The 21,546-nt window shown below is 42.8% G+C and overlaps 1 protein-coding gene across 8 annotated transcripts in view; it reads left to right on the forward strand.

Moving 5' to 3' along the window:
* The first annotated feature begins 6,179 nt into the window (after nt 1-6,179).
* fcho2 (FCH and mu domain containing endocytic adaptor 2) overlaps nt 6,180-21,546 on the forward strand; it is a 267,367-nt gene continuing 252,000 nt past the window's right edge. For 7 of the 8 annotated variants that reach the window (XM_041185860.1, XM_041185866.1, XM_041185867.1 and 4 more), the window contains exon 1: nt 6,180-6,445. In XM_041185860.1, coding sequence (XP_041041794.1) covers nt 6,419-6,445 — 27 coding nt within the window. In that variant the 5' untranslated portion in view covers nt 6,180-6,418. Of the gene's footprint in view, nt 6,446-12,245; nt 12,275-21,546 lie in introns of those variants that run through there. The other variant, XM_041185862.1, reaches the window with a different exon arrangement.

Consider the following 21,546-nt stretch of genomic DNA (forward strand, 5'->3'; position numbering starts at 1 on the left):
GTCAATGCCAATGTGAGGGCTTGCTGGTCAGAGCGCACCCCCAGGAAGCCCTGATGGGTCTCCTGGAGTAGGCTTTCCACAAGAGTCGCCACTCTCTCCATGGAGGACGCATGGTGCTTGGAAATGAGGCTCATTGCTTCGGCGATCGTCCGCTTAGACTCCTCCACCGCGGAGACCAAGCCAAGCATAGCCTCATGTATCTCCCCCAGATGCTCTGGCACACCCTATAACTAGGGGGCATCGATTTAGGGTAAGGGGCAGGAGGTTTAGAGGGGATGTGAGGAAGAATTTTTTTCACCCAGAGGGTTGTGGGAATCTGGAACTCACTGCTTGAAAGGGTGGTAGGGGCAGATACCCTCATAACATTTAAGAAGTATTTGGGTGTGCACTTGCGGTGCCATGGCACACAAAGCTATGGGGCCTAGTGCTAGAAAATGGGTTTAGAATACTTGTTTGACCGGCACAGATTCGATGGGCTTAAGGGCCTTTTTCTGTGCTGTAGACCTCAATGACTCTATGACTATGAATCTATGACACCCGACCGCATTTCCTGCCCCTGCTGCGTCGCAGACGACTCCAGAGGCACATCATTAGGCACCGACTGAGCAGGTGCCTGGCCACCTGAAGTCCTCCGACTGTTGGTGCCATGGGCCCTCTCTGTCTCTGCCAGCTCCTCCAGTGATTGTGAAGTGCCCTCACCACTGTGCCCCGGGACACTAGCCGATGTTCGAATTCCCACTGAGATGCTAGTAAATGCGCTGGTGCCTACCTGGCAGAGATGGTGTGACACTGGTGAGACTACAGCCCCCTCAGGTATGAGAGGGGGCCCCTGCTGCTCCTCCTCCTGGCCCTGCTCCGATGATGCTGAAAGGAAGAACAAGGATAGTGGATCAGTTAACATGGAGACAATGTCAAAGTGCATCCCTGTCCCCCAGATCATTATGCGCTCATCCTTCCATAAGCAATGGTCAAGCTATGTTGCAAAATTAAATCAATTAACATTCAGCACTGCTATGGCTGTTGGGAGAACAATGCTGACCTCACTGTTGGGCATAAATACCTGGCTGTGGCACCCCAGCCTCACCGATACCAGTGGACGTGGGTGCATTGCACCTCTCCAAATTCAGGGCTTCCTGCTCACACCAGCTAAGAATGGTGATCTGCACCCGGCCGCCGCCAGTCCTCGCACACTCTGTCACGTTATGAGCATTCTTCTCCTGAAAATGAGAGAAGAGCATTGATTAGTGCAAATTGCATATGGACTCGCTTCGCACACAGCCCACCCCAACCAGAGTGGGACATATCAGGGCTCCAGTGCCTCCTCACCCCGCTGCTGCTGAACACTCACATAAAGATGCTAGGCCTGCACACTGCCCCCCCTTGGCCACATGCTACCTACATCACATTAGACACCACACGGTATATCCTTCCATAGCAAGGAGGCACAAGCATGTGGAGCGCAGAGAGCAGCAGATGGTCCATTGCTATGCCACCTTAAAGCTTCCCTCCCACCCTGACTTTGACATTCCTGGAGTTCCAGCACTGCACCTAGGTGCAGCTCCCCCACATTGCCCCCAAAACAATCACGTGAGTCTCAGTGTATCACATGCTGCGGGTGCAAAACACATCCCTTCATCACCCTTTCAGGCTGACCTCAGGCAATATCTGCTGGCCCACCCAGCAAAGGACACATGCCGTCAATGATTCAATGCGGTCACTACACTCAGAGCTGGGGGAGAGGGAGGCAGCAGGGGGGTAAGCCGACCTGCTGGATTAAGTGACCAATGCCAACATGGTACTCACCCTGCCAGAGTGCAATGAGTCACTGAAGCGCTTGCAACACTTGACTTAGGTGTGCCACACCATGTCGCGGGAGCTCACCTCCTCCCAGGCACGTTTTGTCATGTGGAGGGGCCTCCTCCTCCTGTCCTGGGGAACCAGCACCTCCTGCCATACTGCCACCTCCTCAAGGTCAGCAAGGCATTCATCTAAAAAACAAGGGGCAAACTGCCTCCCCCCCACCAACGTCCTACCCTCCAGCCTGGCCTGCCCCGATAGCCTACCCTCCGGACTTGCATGAACTTCATTGCCCCTCTGCACAGCCCTTCACCCAGCCATTGTGAGCAGCCTTTCCAAGGCTGCCAGGGTCTTCCTTTAAGCAGGCTGCCGGGTCGCCATTGGACCCGGCAGCCTCAGCGCGCCAGCCACCACCTGCCCACTCCTGCTGTGCACAGAAGTTGTGAAGTACGCTGGGCCAGCCTTAATTGGCCCACCTGTGTAAAATGGCGGCGCGGACCCGATTGCTTTATCAGGCAGATATTAAAGAAGGGCAGAAATTTCTCCCATGTCCTAGCCAAAATGCATCCCTCACCCAATATTGTTAAAACATATATTTTTTCTTTTTCATAATTCTCAGAATATGAGCTTTCCTGGCAAGGTTAGTATTTATTGCCCATCTCCAGTTACCATTTAGAAGGTGGTAATGGGCCACCTTCTTGAATGCTGCCATCCATGTGGCGAAGGTATTTCCATAATACTGTCAAGTAGAAAATTCCAAGAACTTGGCCCAGTGATGTTGAAGGAACAGCAATTTATGACCAAGGCTGGGTGGTGTGCAGCTTGCAGGGCTTCTAGGAGGTAATGAAGTTCCCATGGATCTGCTGTCCTTGTCCTTCTGAGTGATGAAGGAAGTGGGTTTTCGAGGTGCTACTGAAGAAGCTTTGATGTCTTGCTCTCTCAACATAGCGAGAACAGTATATGGTAATCAGCAGGTGCTCTCTTTGCCCATGTTTGACTTGATGCCATAAAGACTTTGTCCAGGGACAATGTTGAGGACTCCCTGGACCACTTTCCCTTGACTGAATACTACTGTGTCTCACTTCTGGTAGTTCTTTACTGGTGGGGCAGAACATGCCTAGGGATAGTCTAGGACTATGGCAGACAGCTGTGATTCTCAGAGTATGATTATGTCAAACTGTCGGTTGACTAGACTGTGGGACAGTTCTCCCAGATGAGCTCCAGATAAAAATGGGAGGTGGAAGAAGTAGGTAACATAATTTTAAGAGTTACTAATTTTACATAACAGCTGAATCTGAAAACTTCATAGAAAATTGCTTCCTATCTTTATTAAACAGGGTAACAAGTTTTCCACACTTATCCATATGAACATTTGTTCTTCTCTCCTGAAGATATTGAGTACTTGCCATGACAGGATTCCAAAAGCATTTGTAGCCCTTCAGTAAAGGCTTGCATTGATATATCACCTTTCACATCCTCGGGCCATCCACAAACACTAGACAGCCAATTAATTACTTTTTTGCTCACAGTTATTTAGGCAACTGCAACTGTCAGTTTTCTCAATGAAGTCCTTCAAGCAGCAATGAGATACATGGTGGCTCAGTGATGAATGTTGGTCAGGACGGTTGGAGAATTCCCCTGCTCTTTGAATAAGGAGACAATTGTATTAAAAAGTTCTATATAAAGTAGCACATTGAAAAATACAAAGCCTCTAGGAGGTGCACTTAAGGGCGAAAATTTCTCTGCACCGCCGAGGCTGGGAAAATATCAGGGAGATGCAGCAGGATGGTGCTTCGATGCATTCCTGCCGGCAGGGAGGTTTCCTGGGGTGGACCATCAGGCCTGACGGGCTGTCTACTCAATGGTGGTAGAGAGCCAATTGTGGACATTAAGGTCCCAATTAGGGTTCATTTTTCACTTTGTTGGCATTTTGCTAGTGGCAAAGCAGCTCACCGCCACATGTGCAAGCCGCTAGCTTTATGGAGGCAGTCTCCCTGCAGCAGCCTAGGGGGAGCCTCCAGAGTTAGAGGCTCCAACTCCCAATGAGTGCAGGCAGGAAAGACCACCCATGTGGTCCAAATGCTGCTGCTGGAAGGGCCTGACACATTTCCACCTGTTTAATTATTATTTATGTTGCAGTCTCTGAGGATGCTTCAGATTTTGAGGCACCCTCGCATTCCCTGAGCTGTCTGTTGGTTGGGTTGCTAAGGTTCCGGAGTTGTCGGCCCTCTGATTAAGATGGCAGATTGGGAGCCTGCCTGCTGTCCTTAATTGAACAGCAAGCTCAAAGGTGACCAATTACAAGGCTGCCTCTGGGAATACTCCTGCACAGTCTCGCTTCCCAGCAAGTGAAGACTCGGCACCGGAATACCCTGTGCAATCTCGCTGCCGGCAAGTGAAGACTCGGCACGGGAATATCCCCGTGCAGTCTCGCTGCCGGCAAGCGAAGACTCAGCAACCCCATTTGGACCCAACTTCGGGGTCCCGAAGCCCACAGGAAAATTCAGCCCAATGTGCCAGCCTAGATTGCAAGCATCTTAAATTCACAACCTTCTAACTTGGCGTTAACACAGAGAAAGTCTGGCACTAGATATAATTAAATCTGACATGAGAGCAATAGGTGTGAAAGACATGTATCACAAGGAGTGTACTCAAGTATAAATCTTTTAATGTTCTTCACCCTTGTGTTCACTGACTTATACTGGCTCCCAGTCACGCAACACCTCTATTTTAGAATTATCATCCTTGTTTTCAGATTCCTTCATATCTCCCCTCCCTATCTCTAATCTCCCCCAGCCCAACAAACCTCTGAGATCTCTGCACTCACCTAATTCTGGACTTTTAAGCACCTCTGATTTTAATTGCTCCACCACTGTGGCCATACCTTCAGCTGCCCTGGTCCTAAACTCTGGGATTCTCCTGCTGAACCTTTCCGCCTCTTTCCTCCCTAAAAATACTTCTGAGAACTTACATCTTTGACCAAGCTTTCGGCCCTTATCTTCCTTATGTGACTTTGTGTCAAATTTTCCTTTAGAATGCTCCTGTGAAGTGTCTTGGAGCGTTTTATTATTTGAAAGGTGCTATATCGTTGTTATTCATCCATCCCCATAGAAGTCAAGATCGGTACAACGTTAAAATGTTTTACCTCACAATGTTCCCAAAGAACGTGGCAATACCACGAAGCTGCTAACACAATGGCATAGCGATGAAAGAAGACCTAATAAACTTGAGAGCTAAATTATTGAACAATTTTTTCTGTTTTTTTTCTTGACCTGATACATTTGCAACAGGGAATACGGAGTCCACAGAAACTACACACAAATCACATGACTCACTGGGAACAAGTAGAGGTTATTCATTAACATTGCAACACAATCATGTCGGCAGCAATGATTTAATATATTGGGCAGCAGGCACATCAACAAATCAATGATTGACTGACGCTATGGGCACCAATGCATTGACAAACTCAAGCCAGCAGGACGGCGATAAATGATTAGAACAAGCGGACAGAGCAACAAAGCAAAACATCAATAATACCGAATCATGCACTGATTGTGTGAATTTTTATTGCCATCCTATCTTCGCCGTTCCTTCTTTCTCCCACCCGACTAATCTGTTGAATCTGGTAACCAGATAACGTTCTACCCAGGAATTATTTAAAACAAAAACAGAATTACCTGGAAAAACTCAGCAGGTCTGGCAGCATCGGCGGAGAAGAAAAGAGTTGACGTTTCGAGTCCTCATGACCCTTCGACAGAACTTGAGTTCGAGTCCAAGAAAGAGTTGAAATATAAGCTGGTTTCAACTCTTTCTTGGACTCGAACTCAAGTTCTGTCGAAGGGTCATGAGGACTCGAAACGTCAACTCTTCTCCGCCGATGCTGCCAGACCTGCTGAGTTTTTCCAGGTAATTCTGTTTTTGTTTTGGATTTCCAGCATCCGCAGTTTTTTTGTTTTTATCTCAGGAATTATTTATTCTTGCTGCAGTGTGCTGACTTGTTGTGACCCAAAGCTGATTTACACTTGTGGGGTGTGGTGGCAGTTGCTGATGATTTATTTTTGTGTTCTCACACTTCATTTTAACACTTTTGCAGTTAGTATGTGTGGCGGTGGCGATGATGTCGAATAGTTCTTCCCCCCCCCTCCCATTTTGTTGTCTTTTGCAAACAGATGCTTTTGCAGCCAAGTCCGCGCTCCTCCGACAGGCGGGTGTCGCGCGCCCTGGGCGTGCTCGCTCGCGCTGCTCCCCCTGACGCGTGCTCGCCCGCGCTGCTCCCGCCGGCGGGTGTCGCGCGCTTGCTCGCGCTGCTCCCGCCGGCGGGTGTCGCGCGCTAAGCGTGCTCGCTCGTTTCGCTGTGCATGCGCCGTGCTGACAGGCTGCACTGGGGCCGGCTGGACAGTGGCAGCGCCGCAGCCAGTTTCTTCTGTGCGTCTGGAAGGGTTTTTTGTTTCATATCCAAGCTCCCAAAACGATTCATTTTTAAAGAGAAAAATAAAACAAGAAAAAAAAATAATCATTCCTTCCTCCCTCCTTCCTTCTGTCCGAAACTGAAAGCCGCCCCGGGTTTTGGGCAGGTCAGTATCACACAGGAGGCGGCGGCGACGACGACGGCTCCAAGATGTCGCATTTCGTCGATAATTTCTGGGTACGTCGGTTGATTCATATCGCTTTTTCTATTATTCGCAGTGAATCGATAGCCGCTTCTGCCTATTACCCCTCCCCCTCCCCCTCCCTTTCTATTTAAGGTCCTTCCCCTCCCCCCAAATCCCCGGCTTGGGTCAGAGTGTGGATGAGCCGGGCTCTCGGTTGTGTATCCGGGAGTCGGGTTTACGCGAGTCCCCTGGATCGGGCCTTCTTAGCGCTGGGAGCCTCCGTGCAACCAAACCTGCATTTGTCTGGTGGGAGGGGCAAAGGGTGACCGGGAACACTGCACCTACTCTCCTGATAGGTGGAACTCCCTGCTCATGGTGCTTTTGATTGGTGTAACCACCTTGAATGTTGAATGTGATTGGTCTTGCTGCACGTCTGTCACGCACCTCCGTTCTTCCGTAAACAAGTTCGTGTGGCGGGTGGGAAAAGAGCCACGGGCAGGAGACTTAAAATTTGCAGCTCGGACTGATAACGAAACCCACATTAAGTACAAACATTAAACCAAGTGCTCTGTTTCCCTAACATTTCTTTAATACTAGCATGTTAGCAATAGGACTCATTGCTGCAGCTGGAGTTTAAGGAGGTCGAAGTGGACGATCGGTGCTAGGAAATTGGGTGTTTCCCCTGTTTAGCCAATTCTTCCGAGAATGGGCTAGCACTGAACTCCAAATCGACTGTTTTAAACTGACAGTGCACATAGAGACCTGATGGAGTCTGCATAGGTGAACAATCTGGTTTGTTTAAAAACTCTTCCCTTGTTAGCCACACCCAGCCCCAGCGTTTGCGTTGTTGACTTAATTAGAAATCTGAAAGTATTGGTGGTACTTGTGTACAATGCTCCAATATTTGTTAAAATTGAGCCTGAACAACGCATGATGTATAAGATACTAAATTCGATTTAAAACGTTTCGCCCAGAGGAGCCATGTGGTTCCTTTTTCACAGATAGCCTCAATCTACATTTATCTCTATTGCGGCCAAGAGTAAATTTCACTCCCCTTGGAATGGTATTGTTCTGTGATTTTTTTGAGTAGGTATTTGTGTAGTTCAATATATAGTGGATAGGCACCACAAGTACAATTAGTAAAACATTGCTGTGTAATAGATTCCTGGATTTGTTATTTGAAATGCAGAGGTGTGTTATGTTTCTGTGTTAGGGTTCCCACCTTGGAACAGAGGCATCCTGAGCTGCTACTCTCTTGTACCAGTGATGGTATCAAACACCAACAGGTCAGATTTTGGTTAGGCACAGAGCCATACTCTCCTAATAAGGTCCCTTAGCTGCACACGATCCCTATGGGGTGCCTCACCTTTGTTTGTATAGAGCCTTGGTCAGATTCCATCTTGAATACTGCTTTCATTTCAGGATACCAAACCTCAGGAAGGAAATATTGGTCTTAAAGTGAATGCAATGCAGATTCACCAGAATGATGCTGAGTATAGAAGGTTAAATTATGAAGACTTGATAAACCGATAAACTTAGCTTATATTCTGGAGTATAGAAGATCAAGGCATGACCTGGTTAAATGTTTAAAATGTTAAAAAGATATGATGTGGTCAATCGAGAAATGATTTCCTCTGATGGGGAATCAAAAATTGGGGTGGGGGGAACATAATCTTTGATTCAGATTTAGGCCATATAGAAAGAAAGCCGGGAAGCACTTTTTCACATAAAAGCCAGTAGAGATCTAGAATTCGCTGCCCCTCAAGGCTATCAACTCTGGAACATTTGGAGCTTTCAAGACTGATTTCATTTTTGTTCAGTAGAGGTAAATGGAGTTGAGGTACAGATAAGCCATGATCTCATTGAATGGCAGAGCAGGTTCAAGGAGGTGAATGGCGTCTTGTTCCCATGCTTTAGACATTCCAGCAATGTGCCTCAGTCACAACCTTAAAGGAGTGAACTTTATTCTGCTTCTTCTACCAACCATTGTGTTGCCTTTCTGAGTGAGATTGAAGATTAGTGTCAAATTAGGGCCACTTTTGTACTATAGGCCAAGAATAAATTCAGACAATTCAATATTATTTCGCATAGGCCCTTGCAGCCATTATCCTGAGACGGTTTTCAATCAAACTCCTAGAGTTGAAATGCTGTATCTAACTAGTTGGACCGGGATTGTTTTGTGCCATTGAATAATTATCCCCATCACGTCTCTTATCTAATGTTGATAACAATATTTAGTTTGAGGTTAATTCTATCAGCGCCTATGATGCCGAAACATCAGAAACCTATTTCATGTTTGCTGTGGTATATTCTTGAACAGTTTTAAAGATTAAATCTATATTAAACTATTGAATTGTAATGCTAAACATGATTGGCTGAGGAATAATACTTTGCGATCAGTAGATTTCCCCTTTTGCTTGCTGTCAGTGAGTGATATAGGGGACAAAAGAATTAAGGTTATTGGCCTTTGATAATTCAAAGAAAATGGGTCAGCATTTGATTTACTTTTCTAAAGGGGAAAGGTCAAGGTTTTGATTAAATATTAACTGTAAACTGTTGCCCATTAATGTACCGATGTAGCTAAAGTCTTGCCTTCAAATTCCTATCCTAAGATTGCTGTTTCAAACTGTGGAAAAATACCTGTATATTATAGTACTTTTCATTAAAACGTGTAACTTTAAATCATGCCTGAAAAGTAAATTAATTTGCAGTGTATAAGTTGTGTTTCTATCATGACTGAATTAAAACAAGTAATACCTGATGACAGGCATATTATTAAATGATCAATGGTGTTGCCCCTTCTGTATTTATGTTAGAAACAAACATTTTAATGTTTCCAACATTTTGAAATCTGCATTAAAAATGCTAACAGCACAACATTGTGCAAGACACTAGAATAATTTGCAATGTGGCAGCTGCATGATAGCTGCCTGCAGGTAATAATGTCTCGATGTTATTGAAGTGTGAAAATGAGATTGGCCTCCTTGTAAAATGTTAAAAAGTGCTTTAAATCTGGTTTCTGTATTTATCAGCACAATCTGTAACTTTAAATTTGCACAACATAGAAATTGCTGGACAGTGGAAAAGGACCAACTAATAACCTTCTACCATCTTGGTAGTGGCATGATACAACAATAATACAGTTTTGACTAACCCTAGCAATTGATCTCTATTGGTCTACAAAGGAACCAGAACTGAGGCAATGATGTTCCCCAGTGGTGGACAGCTTTGTGAACCATAGGTCCAGCGTCACCTGCTCCTCCAAAACATGCTATTTTAATACATGTTATGTCTTAAATTACTCATACTGTATCCTAAAATTATTAGTTTTGAAAATAAATCTTATCTAATTTGCATTCAAATGAATCAACAATATCTGCTTTCTAAAACAAAACCAAAAATACCAGGAAAAACTCAGCAAGTCTGGCAGCATCTGCGGAGAGGAACACAGTTAATGTTTCGAGTCCGAATGACCCTTCAACAGAACTAAGTAAAAATAGAAGAGAGGTGAAATATAAGCTGGTTTAGTGTTTTGGGGGTGGGGGGGGGGGGGGGGGGGGGGGGGGGGGGGGGGTGCGCGGTGGTGGTGTGTGTGTGTGTGCCAGGTAGAGCTGGATAAAGGGCCAGTGATAGGTGGAAATAACCAAAAGATGTCACAGACAAAAGGGCAAAGAGGTGTTGAAGATATTATCTAAGGAATGTGCTAATTAAGGGTAGAAAGCAGGACAAGCAAAGTACAGATAGCCCTATCTGTGGTGAGGGGTGAAGGAATGGAAATAGGCTAAAAGGTAGAGATAAGACAATGGATGGAAATACATTTAAAAATAATGGAAATAGGTGGAAAAAGAAAAATCTATATAAATTATTGGGGAAAAAAGGGGGGGATCGGAAAGAGGGCGGGGATGGAGGAGAGAATTCATGATCTAACATTGTTGAATTCAGTATTCAGACCGGAAGGCTGTAAAATGCCTAGTCGGAAGATGAGGTGCTGTTCCTCCAGTTTGCGTTGAGCTTCACTGGAACAATGCAGCAGGCCAAGGATGGACTTGTGGGCATGAAAGCAGGGCGGAGTGTTGAAATGGCAAGCGACAGGGAGGTCTGGGTCATGCTTGCGGACAGACTGAAGGTGTTCTGCAAAGCGGTCACCCAGTCTGCGTTTGGTCTCTCCAATGTAGAGGAAACCGCATTGGGAGCAACGAATGCAGTAGACCCAATTGAGGGAAGTGTAAGTCAAATGCTGCTTCACTTGAAAGGAGTGTTTGGGCCCTTGGACGGTGAAGAGAGGGGAAGTAAAAGGGCAGGTGTTGCACCTTCTGCGGTTGCATGGGAAGGTGCCGTGAGAGGGGGTTGAGGTCTAGGGGGTGATGGAGGAGTGGACTAGGGTGTCCCGTAGGGAACGATCCCTGCGGAATACCACCAGGGGGAGTGAAGGGAAGATGTGTTTGGTGGTGGCATCATGCTGGAGTTGGCGGAATTGGCGGAGGATGATCCTTTGAATGCGGAGGCTGGTGGGGTGATAAGTGAGGATAAGGGGGACCCTATCATGTTTCTGGGACGGAGAGGAATGTGTGAGGGCATGGGTGGAAAACCTCGGTTAAGGAATAAGGAAGACATGTCAGAGGAACTGTTTTGGAAAGTGGCATCATCAGAACAGATGCGATGGAGGCAAAGGAACTGAGAGAATGGGATGGCGTCCTTACTTGAAACGGGGTGTGAGGAGCTGTAGTCGAGGTAGCTGTGGGAGTTGGTAGGCTTGTAATGGATATTGGTGGACAGTCTATCACCAGAAATTGAGAGAGAGAGGTCAAGGAAGAGAAGGGAAGTGTCAGAGATGGACCATGTGAAAATGATGGAGGAGTGGAAATTGGAAGCAAAATTAATAAATTTTTCCAGGTCCAGACGAGAGCCTGAAGCAGCACCGAAGTAATCATCGATGTACCGGAGAAAGAATTGTGGGAGGGGGCTGGAGTAGGACTGGAACAAGGAATGTTCCACATACCCCATAAAGAGACAGGCATAGCTGGGACCCATAGACTGGGTGACCGCTTTGCAGAACACCTTTGGTCTGTCCGCAAGCATTACCCAGACCTCCCTGTCACTTGCCATTTCAACACTGCACCCTGCTCTCATGCCCACATGTCCGTCCTTGGCCTGCTGCCTTGTTCCAGTGAAGCTCAACGCAAACATGGAGGAACAGCACCTCATCTTCCGACTAGGCACTTTACAGCCTTCCGGTCTGAATATTGAGTTCAACAATTTTAGATCATGGACTCTCTCCTCTGTCCCCACCCTCTTTCCGATCCCCCCCTTTTTTCCCAATAATTTATATAGATTTTTCTTTTCCCACCTATTTCCATTATTTTTAAATGTATTTCCATCCATTGTTTTATCTCTACCTTTTAGCCTATTTCCATTCCTTCACCCCACCCCTCACTAGGGCTATATGTACTTTGCTTGTCCTGCTTTCTACCCTTAATTAGCACATTCCTTAGATAATATCACCACCTTCAACACCTCTTTATCCTTTTGTCTGTGACATCTTTTGGTTATCTCCACCTATCACTGGCCCTTTATCCAGCTCTACCTGTCACACCCCCCTTAAACCAGCTCATATTTCACCTCTCTTCTATTTTTACTTAGTTCTGTTGAAGGGTCATTCGGACTCAAAATGTTAACTGTGTTCCTCTCCACAGATGCTGCTTGACCCGCTAAGTTTTTCCTGGTATTTTTGTTTTTGTTTTGGATTTCCAGCATTCGCAGATTTTTGCTTTTATATCTGCTTTCTAGCCTGTTCTTAGACTTACCACTTGCTTCCTCAGGTCAGTTCTGAATTGATCCCCTATGTGCAGACCATGTCCTTTGGCTCTAGTGTTATGGATAAGGTAAAACAGCAGTATTGGTCTAATTTATCTAGTTATTTCAGAATCCTAAACACCTTATCACCTCTCAGCATTATTTATCAGTCAGAGCATGCTGGTTTACATAATTGCTCCTCATTCAATTCCTTTATACCGAATAATTCAGGTTGCTCCTTTCTGCATCCTCAATAGCTGCAATATTCTTTTTCTGCCAAATAGTCTACTTCTGTTTTTATGTAGTAATATATACCATCACACCTTTAGCGGGTTGATTATTTTGGCATGGTTTCTAGAGTTGGAATTAGTGTAACCAACGTGTTTGCTAAGATTACGCCTAATAATCATATGTGAGTTTATTAAATTGTTAAGTCTCCATAATAATAAGCCTCTTGAACATTTAGGGTTATCTCTATGAAGAAATTATATTGTGAAGAATATTATTCTGTTATAAAAACAGAAAATGCTGGAAATAGTCCTGGTCAGGCAACACCTGTGGAGAGAAACGGTTAACATTTCGGGTCAATTACTCTTCATCTGTTATGTCTTGTGGACTCCACATGCGAATTGAGATAGGGTCTAACAGATCTGAGAGTTAAATGGGTGGCTCAGAGAGTGGGGTGGGAGTCAGGGGTTTTGATTAATGAGGTACTGGCACCAATATTGTGGAAAGAGGGAGCTGTTCCATTGAGAAGGGCTCCATTTAAAATGGGGCTGTAGCCAGTGTCCTGGTGAATCAAATAACTAGGACTGTAGGGGGGCTTTATGTTTAAAAAGTGGGGGGAGGGGTTTTTTAAAAATCTAAAGAGAAAGTCAAGGCCATAGAGCAGTATAACAATTTGGATAAAGATAAGCAGAGTATGACAGGAAGGGACAAAGAGTTTAATGGTAATAATATATTAGTGACTAAGGTCAAATCAGGGAAAAATGGTGCCCAAAGCATTCATAACGTGATAGACAAATTAAAGGCACCAATAGAGATAAATGGGTTTGATCTGATAGCCATTACTGAGACGTGGTTGCATGGTGATTAAGGTTGGAAACTAAATATGCCCAGGTAATTGATGGTTTGGAAAAACAGGGAAAGTGGGAAAGTGAGGGGGGAGTCCTGATAAAGAATGACAAGGACAGTAATGAGGAAGGATTTTAATTTGGAAGATTAGGAACTAGAATATGTATGCTTGGAGATAAGAAATAACAAAGAATAGCAAATATTGGTAGAAGTTTGTAGTTCCTGTAACAGTAGCTGTACTCCTGGACCTGAGATTAATAAAGAAATAAAAGGAGCTTCAAACTAAGATAATGCAATAATTCTGGGGATCTTCATTTTTTTCAATGGACTGGAAAAATCAAATTTTCAGAAGAATTTTTGAGGCTGGAATGCATTTGAAATAGCTTCCAAGAATAATGCTTCATGGAACCAATCAGGGAAGAGGTTATTGTAAAGAGAATCATTTTTCCCAATATTACTGTGGGATACGGTGAACCAGACTTTTGGGGGCTGTGTGCACGTTTTGTGTGTACGTGTGTCCAATTTAGTTAAACTGAAGACATTCAGACTGTAAGGTTTAAATCATCAAAGGGATTAGGTGTAAAAGCGGGTATTTTGAAGTGGAGATGGACAAGCTAAGATGGGATACCAGTAGATACAGCTTGAATAGGAATTTGCATTAGAAGATAGATAAGGAGTTGAATTTGAGCTGTTGAATTTCAAAGAGACATAACAGGAACTTTTACAACTGGCAAAGATCATAAATAAAGCAAAGTTATTAATTTTATTTTTCCTGAAAGTGCTGGCCATAAAGACAAGATGAAAATTTTTTAGATTTTGGCAAAGGTAACTTTCAAAAGACAGTTGAAAACAATGGGTATAGATGAAAGGGGAGAAATGTATTTAAGGAAAGATTGAAAGCTGTGTGAGTGTGTGTGGCCATGTGAGATCTTGAAGAGTGCACTGTGAAATAGCAGCTTCTAGCCACCCCAGAGAAGTGTCTGTTGGTTCCAGAAAACAGGGTTTTATTACAAGCCTTGGATTTCCATTGTCGAGTGAGAGGGAGAGAATAGCTTGTGACATCCCTTCCCTGTAGCAACTCTGGGTGCCTTGTGGTAATATTACTGGATGTTTTCTAAGTTAAGAATCTATAGGGACTGTTGCCTGAAAAAGGTGTTTATTTATGAGTCTAGCTAAGTAGAAATCTTTTGGGAAATGTTGTAAGACTACATGTATAGCTGTAACTGTAATCTTGTGTGTTTAAGTTTTCTTTTGTTAATAAATGTTTTAATTTAATATTTAAAATCTCCAAAAGTAGAAGTGGCATTTTTGCTTCTGACTTCAGTGCACATACCTTCTCATAATAAAATTTAAATTGCAAATTGTGAGATAGTTTGGCCAGGTTTCCCTTTGGGATTTGGTCAGCCTGGCAATTACCACCTGCTATATCATACCACTATTTTAAATCTTGGCTTGTGTAATGAGACAGGGTTAATTAGTAATCTTATAGAAATGGATCCTCTGGGGAAGAGTGATCATAGTGTGATAGAATTTCACATGGAATATGAGGGTGATGTACTTAAGCCCAAAACTAGAGTATAAGACTTAAAGTCAATTGTATAGATTTGAGAATTGTCAGCTAATGAAGATTTGGAAATTAGATTAAAAGGTATGACAGTAGATGAGCAATGGTGAACATTTAAATAAATATTTTGTATCTCTCAAAGCTTATATATTTAATTGAGAAATTTAAAAACTCCATGGGAAAAATGATCCATCTATGGCTAACTAAAGAGGTTAAGGATAGCATTATTCTTATTTTAATCTAATTTTACCAAGAAGAGTAGTAAGCCTGAGGATTGGAGAGTTTTGGAAACCAGCAAAGGGTGACCAAAAAACTGATGGATGAGGAAGAGAATAGAATATGAATGTAAACTAGCAACATAAGAACAATTGTAAGTGCTTCTACAAGTATGTAAAAAGGAAGAGAGTATTGAAAGTAAACATGGGTCCTTTAGAGACTGAGATAGGAGACATTATGAATAAGGAAGGACATGACAGATACTAAGCAAATATTTTGTGTAAGCTGAGAGGAGGGCTTCAGAATTTGCAAAGAATATAGACAGGTTAAGTGAGCGGGCAAGAATATGACAAGGTGGGGTACAGGAGTAAGGAATTCTTGCTCAATTGTACAGGGCTTTGGTGAGACTATATCTGGAGTACCATGTACAATTTTGATCTCTATCTAAGAGAGAACATACTTGTCTTAGAAGAGGTGCATCATAAGTTCACTAGATTAATTTCTTGGATGAGAGGGCTACCCGATGTGAAGAATGGGCCTGCACTCTGAGGTTAGATCGATGAGAGGTGATCTCATTGTTTCAGACGCATATGAGAAATTTCTTCACTCAGAGGGTCATGAACCTTGTGGAATTTTCTACTCCAGGTGGCTGTGATACTTAGTCATTGATAGCTTTTTGGACTGTTAAGGAATATGAGCGATATGGTGATCAGGCGGCAAAGTGGAATTGAGGTTGAAGATCAACCATGATCTTATTTAATGATGGAACAGACTTGTGGGGCTATTTAGCCTACTCCTGTTTCTAGTTATTATGTTCTTAAAAAGAGAGAAAGACTTGCATGTATGTCGCATTTTACATGACCACTGGACATCTCAAGACACTTTACAGCCAACAAAGTAATTTTGAAGTTTAGTCACTGTTGAAATGCAGGAAAAATGGCACCAATTTGTGCACAGCAAACTCTCACAGACAGCAATGTGATATCTGTTTTGTGTTCTGTTGACTAAAGATAAACATTACTTAAACATTACTTCACTCACTTAACATTAGCCAGGACAGTGGGGATATCTGCTAACATGTAGGGAAAGGTGGTTATCAATGATCTGAACAAGTTACTTTATCTCTCAAAGACTGAATTGGGAAGACCTAAATGCTTTTTAAATAACCTGTTAGAACTGGTGGAATATAGCAAGTTTGTACTTACTGTTAGATACAGACTTGTAAATGTCTAGCAGAAATGTTATACACAGGTGTGAAAATTGTCATAACTATTCATTCAATTCCGCCAATTTTAATTGCATATTTCTGCAGTAGCCTTCCATAATTGTAGTGCAGCCTAAAATATTGGGATGGAAAAATGTGCAATGAGTGCCTTTGAACAAAAATATATACAAAACATATAGCACAGGAGGAGGCTATTCAGCCAGCCGTGTTATTGCCAGCCAAGAAAAAGCGATCTAACCTAATTCCACTTTTTAGCTTTGGTCTGCAGTCTGATAGGATGTAGCACTTCAAGTGCGAATCCAAAAATGCAACAAATGTTTCTGCTTCTACCGCCGTTTCAGTCAGTGAGTTCCAGACCCCCACCACACTCTGGATGAAACTATTTCTCAACTTCAATTCTGCCAATTGCTTTAAATCTATGCCCCCAGTTATTGACATATCTGCTAAGGGAAATAAGTTATTCTTATCCATTCTATCTAGGCCCCTCAATTTTGTACACCTCAACTAAATCTCCCCTCAGTGTCCACTGTTCCAAAGGAAACACCCTCATCCCATCCAATCTTATAGTTAAAGTTTTCAATTTCTGGCTACATCCTTGTAAATTTCCTCCATACCCTCTCTGGTGCAGTCACAACCTTCCTGTGATCTAACCAGAATTGATTGCAGTGCTCTAGTTGTGGCCTAATTCATGTTTTATACAATTCTAGCCTAATCTCCCTGCTCTTATATTCTACACCTCGACTAATAAAGGCAAATACCCCATATGCCTTTCTGAACAACCTTCTCTATCTGCACTAACTTCAGGGATCTATGGACAGGGACTCCAAGAACCCTCTGTTCCTCTACATTTCTAGTATCTTAACATTTATTGTGTTACCTCAGTGCTCCAGATTGAATTCCATTTTCCACTTTTCTGCTTATCTGACCAGTTCATTGATATCTTCCTGCAGTCTGCAGCTTTCTTCCTCACTCAACCACATGACCAATTTTTATAATATCTGATAAATGTAAGGGACATGATTAATAAGTTAAGTTTTTAAATTATTGATGTCGGCAAGAAAAAGTATTGAGCTAGTGCAGGGCTCCAGTCACAAGACACTTGTTGACCATTGCTCTTTGCTTCCTTCCCCTGAACCACATTTGGATCCAACATGCCCTTAGATCCCATGGGTTCTTACAGTTCTGACTAGCATGCCGTTTGGGACCTTGTCAAAAGCCTTGCTAAAATCCTAGTACATCAAATGTACTACACTCCTCGAATCACCTTGTTACCTCCTCCAAAAATTCAGTCAAGTTAGTCAGACATGACCTTGCAATAACAAATTCATGCTGACTATTCTTGATTAATCTATGCTTTTTAAATGATTATTTATATTACCATAAGACGTAGGAGCTGAAGTAAGCTATTTGGCCCATCGAGTCTGCTCTGTCATTCAATGAGAACATGGCTAATCTGATAATTCTCAACTCCACATTCCTGCCTTTTCCCCATAATCCTTGATACCCTTACTGATTAAAAATCTGCCTATCTCAGCCTTGAATACACTTAACGACCCAGCCTCTACAGCCCTCTCTGGTAAAGAATTCCACAGATTCACTACCCCCTGAGAGAAGAAATTCTTCCTCATCTGTCTTAAATGAGCAACCTCTTACTCTGAAATTATGCCCTCTGGTCCTGGACTCTCCCACAAGGGGAAACAACCTCTCAGCAACAATCCTGTCAAGCCCCCTAAGAACCTTATATGTTTCAATTAGGTCACCTCTCATTCTTCTTAACTCCAATGAGTACAGGCCCAACCTACTCAACCTCCTAATAAAATCCCTCCATACCCAGGATCAACCAAGTGAGCCTTCTCTGGACTGCCTCCAATGCCAGTATATCTTTCCTTAGATAAGGGGACCAAATCTGTTCACAGTATTCTAAATGTACCTTGTATAATTTTAGCAAGATTTCCCTATGTTGTATACTTTATTCCCATTGAAATAAAGGCCAACATTCCATTAGCCTTCCATATTACCTACTGAACTTTTATGTTAGTTTTTTGGGATTCATGCACAAGGACTCCCAAATCCCTCTGTGCTGTAGCTTTCTGCAGTCTTTCTCCATTTAAATAATATTCAGCTCCTCTATTCTTTCTGCCAAAATGCTCATATTTTCCCACATTATTATATTGTTGCCCACTCTCTTAATCTGTCAATATCCCTCTGTAGACTCTTTGTGTCATCCTCACCACTTGCCTTCCCACCTATTTTTGTGTCATCCGCAAACTTGGCAATAGTACATTCACTTCCTTCATCCAAATAATTGACAGATATTGTAAATAATGGAGGCCCCAGCACTGATCCTTGTGGCACTCCACTAGTTACAGGTTGCCATCCTGAAAATGCCCCCCTTACCCCAATTCTGTCTTCTATTAGTTGGCCCATCCTCTATCCAAGCTAATATACTACCCCCAACACCATGGGCTGTTATCTTATTAAGTAGCCTTATGTGCGGTACCTTATCGAACACCTTTTGGAAATGCAAATATATTACATCATCTGGTTCCCCTTTATCTATCCTGCTTGTTACCTCCTCAAAGAATTCCAATAAATTTGTCAGACATGATTTCCCCTTCATGAAGTCATGCTGACTCTGCTTGATTAGATTATGTAATCCTAGATGCTCTGCTATTACATCCTTTATAATAGATTCTAACATTTTCCCAGTGATTGATGTTAAGCTAACTGGCCAATAGTTACCTATTTTTGTCTCCCTTTTTGAATAAGGGTGTTACATTGGCAGTTTTCCAATCTTCTGGGGACTTTTACAGAATCTAAGGATTCTTGGAAGATTACTACAAGTGCATCCATTACCTGTGCAGCTATTTCCTTTAATCTCCTAGGATGCAACCCATCAGGTCCAGGGGACTTATCGGTCTTTAACCCCATTAGTTTCCCTCGTACTTTTTCCTCTAGTAGTCGTTATTGTATTTATTCCCTCCACCCCTTTTCCCCCTTGATTATTTAGTATTTTTGGAATGCTATTAGTGTCGTCTTCCATGAAGACTGGTGCAAAGTATTTATTCAACTCCTCCGCCATTTCCTTGTTCCCCATTGTTATTTCCCCAGCCTCATTCTCTAAGGGGTCTATGTTCACTTTGGCCTCTCTTCCTTCTTATATATTTAAAGAAGTTCTTACTATCTGTTTTTTATATTACTTGCTAGTTTACCCTCAAAATTTATTTTCTTCCTCTTTATTTTTTTTTGATCATCTTCTGTTGGTTTTTAAAACTTTCCTAACCCTCTGGCTTACCACTAATCTTTGCCACATTGTATGTTTTTTCTTAACTTCCTTGGTTAACCATGGTTGGTTTATCCCCTTCCTAGAATCTTCCTTCCTCACTGGGATATCTCTTTGTTGTGAGTCTTGAGCTATTTTCTTAAACGTTTGCCTTTGTTCATCAACCGTCTTTTCTGCTAAACTCCTTTCCTAGTCCACTCCAGCCAACTCTTCCCTCATTCCTTTGTAATTACCCTTAGTTAAGTTTAGCACAGTTGTTTTTGACCCAAGTTCCTCACTCTCAAACTGAATGTTAAATTCAATCATGTTACGGTCATTATTTCCTAGGGGATCTTTTACTCTGAGATCATTTATTAAACCTGCCTTATGGTTCCTCAGAATTTTTTCCTTTAATTTCCCCATCACCAAGGTTAGGCTGACTAGTCTGCAAATATTTAAACTGTCCCTTCCTCCTCCTTTAAACAACAGTGCATTTGCAGTCCTCCAGTACTATGGCACCATGCCTTTGCCAGGAAAGTGATGATCAGAATCTCTGCTGTTTCCTCTTGCTTCTTTTAGTATCCTGGGATGCATTTTGTATGGGTCTAGTGATTTATCACTTTCAAAGATGCTAAACCACTTAATATTTATTTCCTGTTTCACTATGTTTATGTCCTCCAATATTTCACACTAATCAAAATGTCGGCATCATCCTTCTCTTTTATGAAGACAGGAGCAAAGTATTTATTTTAAACCATGTCTACATATTCTGCCTTCAAGCACATGTTGCCTTTTTGATCTTTAATCAGCCCTGCACCTTCCTTAGTTATTCTATTTCTCTTATATTTATAAAATATCTTTGGGGTTTCCTTGATTTTACTGCCAATATTTTCTCATGCCTCCTTTTTGCTATCCTAATTTCCTTTTTAATTTCACCTCTCCACTTTCTATACTCCTGTAGGCTTTCTGCCTTTTTCTCCCTTTTTGCCTTATCATACTCTATGTCCTTTCACATCCAGGGGCCTCTAGATTTGAGACCCCGTTTTTCTCTCTGGAAACATGTTTGTTCTGAACCCTATCTATAGCTCCTTGAATGCCTCCCATTGCTTTGACACTGATTTACCTTCAAGTAGCTGTTTCTGGTCCAATTTTGCCAAATCACATCTCGGCTTTGTAAAATTGATTTTTCCCAAGTTTAAAATTTTTGCTTTTGGTCTATGTTTGCCCTCCTTCATAACTACTCTAAATCCATCTGAATTGTGATCACTGCCACCAACATGCTCTCCTCCTGACACTACTTCCACCTGAAATAAAAACAAAAAATGCTGGAAAAACTCAGCAAGTCTGGCAGCATCGTTTTGAGTCCATTGGACTCTTTCAGAGCTCTGAAGCACAGTCATACGGACGGACTTGCATCGTTAACTCAGTTTCTCTCTCTACAGTTGCTGCCAGACCTGTTGAGTTTCTCCAGCATTTCAGATTTCCAGCATTTGCTGTTTTTGCTTTTACTCCTTCCACTTCCCCAGCTTCACTGCAACTAAAACTAAAACCAAAACTGCCCCTTCCCTTGTTGGGCTTGTCACCTACTGGCAAAAGAAATTCTCCTGAATGCCTTGTAAGAATCCTGCACCTTCTATACCATTTACATTGAGTTTATTGCGGTTAATGTTAAGGCAGTTGAAATCCCCCACTTTTGTTTCTGCACTTTTGAGCAATTTGCATACATATTTGATCTTCCGTCTCCCTCTTGTCTTTTTTGGTCTACTTCCAGCAGTGTGATTGTCACTTTTTTTGTTCTTCAGTTCCACCCATATGGTCTAATTTTATGATCCCTACAAGATATCATCCCTCCTCTGTGATTGTTTCTTCAACCAACTTTGTGACCCCCCCCTACTTTTTAAAATCTTTCTATTCCGTCTGAAACCCTGTAACCAGAATGTTAACAAGGGAATTGCTGCCCTTCTTTAAGCCATGATGTCATATTTCCAAGTGTCTAGCTGTCCCTCCGCTCATCTGCCTC

Source organism: Carcharodon carcharias, chromosome 4 (assembly GCF_017639515.1).
Source record: "Carcharodon carcharias isolate sCarCar2 chromosome 4, sCarCar2.pri, whole genome shotgun sequence".
Taxonomy (NCBI): Eukaryota; Metazoa; Chordata; class Chondrichthyes; order Lamniformes; family Lamnidae; genus Carcharodon; species Carcharodon carcharias.